The sequence below is a fragment of the Danio rerio genome, chromosome 11 (assembly GCF_049306965.1).
Source record: "Danio rerio strain Tuebingen ecotype United States chromosome 11, GRCz12tu, whole genome shotgun sequence".
Lineage (NCBI taxonomy): Eukaryota > Metazoa > Chordata > Actinopteri > Cypriniformes > Danionidae > Danio > Danio rerio.
The window spans coordinates 28,441,014-28,446,964 of NC_133186.1; the positions used below are offsets into that span (position 1 = coordinate 28,441,014).

Genomic DNA, 5,951 nt, shown 5'->3' on the forward strand with positions numbered 1-5,951 from the left:
GTACAATTAACATATAAAAACTTAAAAGTTCCAAGTTACAATGGATTTACTTGCATTATTTTCTATAAGTCAACTTGTTGCTTTTAAGGCACTTGGTTTACTCGCTTTAGGTAACTAATCACTTTTTACAGTATATATTATGAAGCAAGTATGTATAAATTATATATTTCTGCAATAAACATTAAATGCTTCAATGACTTTGAAGTTCAAAACATTTTTAATATGGCAACATTTTAGCATGTCGATGTTATCAGAACTCATTTTATCTCATTGTACAAAGTGTCATTTGCATACACAAAAATAACTGATCGTTAAAACGTCTTGCGTAAAATGTGTAAAAAGAGTATTTTTTACGGTTTATTTGGGACAATTTAATTGTTTTATGTTCAATCCACTTAAATTTGTAAAAACAATTGAGTTAACTTAATTGATTTGTGTTGGGAACCAGCATTTTTTACAGTGTATGTTGATGTTTGAAAAAAATAAGTATAATATTTTTGCAGAAACACTAGAAAAGTCCATTTTAATAGCACATTCTATCTTTTATGAGGATCATATGTAGATTGATCACTTGAGTTTGACACTTCTCTTAACTCCAGCACGAATACCAGACCATTCTCCACTGTATCTCGCTTCCTCACGCCGCACCTCACGAACCTGACAAACAACCCCAAAAAAAGCATCAATTAGTGCCTGTTTTAAACGCCACTGCCTTACATTTTAAAAATGAAAGTGATGAATCCTAAGACACTTACCTGACCCTTGCGGCGAATCTGAGCACGTCTAAATTTCTCTCTGTGCTTGACTCTTGGATTCCGGTCAATCTTCTTCCTCTTGGGTGTGAGTCCTTTATTCTTGGACATCTGTTGGTAAAAAAAAACAACAACAACAAATGATGGCTCTGGATATAATATTTCATATGTGGAAAATGAGTGTGACTTCCAGGTCATTTGTTGCTAAAACCGAAATATAATTTGTCTGCAAGTTGCATGGATAATTTAGACCACAACAACACCTCACCTCATATGTGATTCTTCTTTTAGCATCTCCCTCCATTTCTTCATTCTCCTCCAATCTGAAAATGAATCGGTGACAGTCACATTTCTGAAGCAAGCGTTTAGCTAAAAGTATACACTATTAAATAGACTTTTTTACATGTATAGTGCGTGTGTGATGTGAATTTTGTCATCAGAACATATTGCATGTGCACAAACCCAGATATGTAACACTAGAGATGTTCTGCTGTAGTAGACATTCACATTGGGAGCTTCTCAAGATACCAAGAACAAACTAGCTTGTTCTCATGGAGACCTCAGAAAAACGTAGTCGGAAGGGGCGTACTGCTTGGCGATTTTCAAAAATCAAATTCACTTTATTAAACTATTAGAATTACCATATTTTATCCATAACCTACAGTAGAAAAAAAAATAGTTAATAGGTATCAGGTGGTTCTCAAGAGCTCCCTGTGGTAAAGGAGGAGAAGGGGTGGATGGGGGGGTTTCTTCGGAAAACAAGGTAAGGGTGTAGTTCTAGCTAGGCTACTTATAGTGAGTTTGGATTAATCTGATTGGCAAACTAATGATTGTAGATGGCTGCAGTCAATCATATCACATGCTCCTTTTGAAATTAGTTTGTGAAACTTCACTTAGACAGCACATTCATTTTATGGCACCAGGATGAACTTCGACACCTCTATGGCACTCACAAACATATAAAAAAAATTAAATATAGGTCACAACTGAACATGGAGGATGGTCTCCGAGTGACGTTCTTCAAAATGAAATGATGAATAAACTTGGGCCTATTGGTATGTGTGCACTGTTATGTGCAAGGTTTATATATTTAAAACCACCTCATAGGATATTAAGAGTCGCGAGTCTCTGGCATTGTTATTTAGGGGGTCACGGGGTGAAAAGTTTGGGAACCCCTTGTCTTAAGTACTGGAAAAGAACTTTGGTGGTTAATAATGATGTTCCACGAGAACACACGGATGCAAGATCGCTTAAGCACCCATATTGACAAATAGCCATTATGTAACACTATAAATACTCACTTGTCGTCGTTCTGCATCTCACTCTTCTTCCTCTTGAGTTTCTGTTTCTCCGCCATGGCGTTATAGAAGCGCAAATTTGCTTCCTCATCCGATTCTGACTCTTCGGCTTCTTCCAACCCAGCCTTTTCTGTTAACTAAAAAATAAATAAATAAATAAAAACGTCAGATTTAACATAAAAGGAGCCCATCCTATAACTGGCTAATTCAATTGGAAAAAGTAATTACTTTGGTATGTTTGCTGCCTGGTAATCTCTTTGGCGGTCTGTCTGGCTTTTCTCCAGAGAGAAGCTGACGCAGTTGAGGAGCCAGTCTAGCATCTACTGCTCCTAGTTCATTTATCAGCTGTAAAGATAATAAGAGATTTTTAGGTTTTGAGAGCTTACAAATTTACAGATTTTTTATTTATTTACTTTGCTAAATAGAAGTGTGTATTTGATTGCACTTACATTTCTGTAGGTCAGCAATCTTTCAATCACAGGATGGTTATGTGCAGGAATTCGCTTAGCTTTCAAAACCAAATAGAAACTAATGTTTGTGCAGTAGCTGGAAAGAAAAGAATATTCATAGTGAAAAAGAGAACCGCACTAAAGTTCAAATGTTTTCAGTCTGTACAATTTTCTAGAATCAGCCAAGCTGCATTTATTTGATTAAAAATACAAAAATACTGTGTCTTATTATAATTTAAATTTAAATTATTATAAAATGTAATTTAATTCTATGATAGCAAACCTGAAGTTTCAGCACTCTTACTCTATGCTTATTTGCACTGTCTCAACCACGTTCCTGAAGGACCACCAGCTCTGCAAATGTTCCATGTCTTCTTAACCAAACACACCTGATATAAATCATCAGTTGATTATCACAAACTGAAAGACCTGTAATGGGTGTAAGAGACTAAGGTGACATTGACAACACATGCAGTGCTGGTTGTCATCCAGGAACGTGGCTGAGAAACACTGCTCTGTCATATTCTTCAGCAGTCATTCTAAAAAAATAAGATTTACTCATCAATTAATATTTAATAATATTTTGAATATTGAAAACAGCTGTGCTGCCTTATTTTTTTTTTACAGATTAAAGAGTTATTCATTTATTCAGTACTCATTTCATGCATTATTGCTAAATAAATATAGAATTTACAATCATAAAGTTCTACTGACCAAAGACGTTTGATCTGCAATGATACAATTTTTGTAAATAAAATTAATCGTTTTTAAAAAGTAAATAAGGCTTACTTGAGATAAAGTTGTTGTTTTGTAATGATGTAATTGGCACCCTGGTAAATGAAATGGAAACAAAAATAACTTGGTTATTATCTTTTTAAAACCGTAAAGTCCAATTACATAAAAAAACCTAATTATATATTTTTATAAATCAACAATTTAGATAAAATTTAGCAGATTTAACTTGCCTTTCCAGGAGGAATCTGTCCATTCTTGACCATCTTCACAAGTGGCTGAACTTCATCCCTCAATTCTGTAAGCTGAATATACAGTAAATACTCTAATTTAGCATAGCATTAACAGAATTAAGAGAAAGACCTTGGTAACAAATGTCATTGGTGCAAGCCTCTACCTTCGCTTTAAAATCCTGAATAAGTTCCAACAACTCTGGTGATTCTTTCTTCAGAAGTTTGAGTTTTTCCTTTTGTGACAAGGTCTTTAAATCTTTCACAATCCTTTCCTCTTTCTTCACCTCCTTCTCCACTTCAGCGTCCACAACAAACTCCTAATAAACCACAGGAAAATTACAAATACTAAGCAGAATGATGGAAACATATGGCCTCTACCAGTGCCTTTATTAAATAAATAAAATATAGTACCTCAAGCAGATTTAAATCATAATCTTCTTCGCTCAGTTTAGCTGCTAATCTCTTTTGAATTTTTGTGGCCTCGTCTTCCTCTTCTTTGTCTTCTGCCTCAATTTCTTCAAGAGATTTGCCCTCTGCAAAATATAATGTAAACATGCTAGAATGTGTTGATAATTCTATATATATGCATCTATAATATTTCAGCAATATATATTAGCTAATATATAAAATGTCTTACTTTTTGTGGCATAATCAGTATCATAGAAAATCTTCTTTTTGTTTCCCCAAGCCAAGTCATTCGGGAGATCTGTAAGAATAAAAGTGTCAGAGACTCAAATATTTGAATAAATGAAATAAAAAACTATTTTCTAAAATACTGTCATAAATATGTATTTAATATCACTGTGATGTATTCAAAACTCAGTTATATTGAGGATATTTCATTTTAAAGCACATTACCATCATCTTTCTTTCCTTCTAGATCGCTCTCCATGTCTGTCCCATCTTCCTCATCATCATCTTCCTCTTCTTTTTCTTCATCATCATCTTCATCTGACTCAGAAAGTGTCAAGGGCATGACCTCCACCTAGAAAACATCATCAAAAGCAAGCATGAGACTCAAGTTAGTAATAAAAAAGTCTTATTATACATGATTAACTAACTATTCCCTTGCTTACCGCTTTATCTTCATCCTCTTCATCACTGATTTCTGGAACTCCTCGAGCTAAGAGTTTCTACAGATCAAAGTTAATGGTTAAATATATATAATTTGGCAAATACAATTACAAAATAACATGTAATATATAAAACTCACTGATATTTTTTCATTGTGGAATTCATCTACTTTATCTTCCACATAAGATGAAGATTTCTGAAAGGGAAAATACGACAAAGTTACAATTATAAGGCGCACATTAATAATGCAAGCAAAGTTTAATCCAAAAATGTACCTTATCAGGAATGGCTTCATTTTTATACGCTTCAGGATCATCACTGTCGTATTCTTGTTGCTTTTTTGTTCTAGGCTTCTTTACTGCCCTTTGAAATGGATAAAGTATTAACTAAATTAGTACAATGTAATGGTTAAATTATACAGATCTGAATTGCTATAGACGTTTGTGCTGACATAATGTGCAAGTGTCAGAATTTGAAATACTCCTGCATTCCTGTATCATTATCCATGTGCGACTATACAATTTGTCTATGTATACATATTAGACGGTCTTAAATCGTGTTTTTATATGTTTAACGCCCCGAGAGATCGAAGTTATATCATTGACTTAACGTGCAGAAAAGAAAACATTTAAAAGTAAGTAAACATTACGTACCTTCTTGCTCGGACCATTTTGCCGAAGAGTTATAAAAGTACTGTTTAATCTAATTACCTGATTATTACAATAGTTCCCTAATAGAATATCGCTCATCAAGCAAGATACAACAGGGTGAAAACAGACCAAAAACCACCCGCGTGGACTTTCCACATGAGTACAGAACAGGAAGTAAACTATAAAGGAGTACTTCCTTTACTAGCTGTCAAATTAAAAGTCTCGGAAAGTAAATATATATATAGATATATATATATATATATAAAGTTTATATATCAGTGTGTGTGTGTGTATATATATATATATATATATATATATATATATATATATATATATATATATATATATATATATATATATATATATATATATATTAAGAGTTTACTTCACTATATTAGCTTGTCTGAGAAAATGTACATCTATCTATCTATCTATCTATCTATCTATCTATCTATCTATCTATCTATCTATCTATCTGTCTATCTGTCTATCTATCTATCTATCTATCTATCTATCTATCTATCTATCTATCTATCTATCTATCTATCTATCTATCTATCTATCTTTTTTATTAACTCACAAGCATACAGGATTATATGATGACGTATGTAACAGTCATGAAAACTTAGCCAGTGATGCAGAACATAAAAATAAATAAAAAATTAAATAAATAAATAAATAAATAAATCCATCCATCTATCTAGACCTGCCTACTCCGCTTTGCGTCACTGTAGTGCGTTTACAGATTGGCCCACAGCAGCGC

General features: G+C 33.1%; 1 protein-coding gene across 1 annotated transcript; it reads right to left on the minus strand.

The window, feature by feature from the left end:
- Positions 1 to 198: 198 nt before the first annotated feature.
- Positions 199 to 5,349, minus strand: utp3 (UTP3 small subunit processome component). Its single transcript, NM_001004595.1, is given in 16 exon segments — positions 199 to 657; positions 756 to 863; positions 1,021 to 1,075; positions 2,054 to 2,187; positions 2,279 to 2,395; positions 2,500 to 2,596; positions 3,289 to 3,329; positions 3,465 to 3,536; positions 3,629 to 3,781; positions 3,876 to 3,997; positions 4,102 to 4,170; positions 4,323 to 4,449; positions 4,541 to 4,597; positions 4,678 to 4,734; positions 4,814 to 4,901; positions 5,192 to 5,349. Coding segments are annotated over 16 exon segments (1,404 nt in total). The 5' UTR covers positions 5,209 to 5,349; the 3' UTR covers positions 199 to 567.
- Between the last annotated feature and the right edge of the window lie 602 nt (positions 5,350 to 5,951).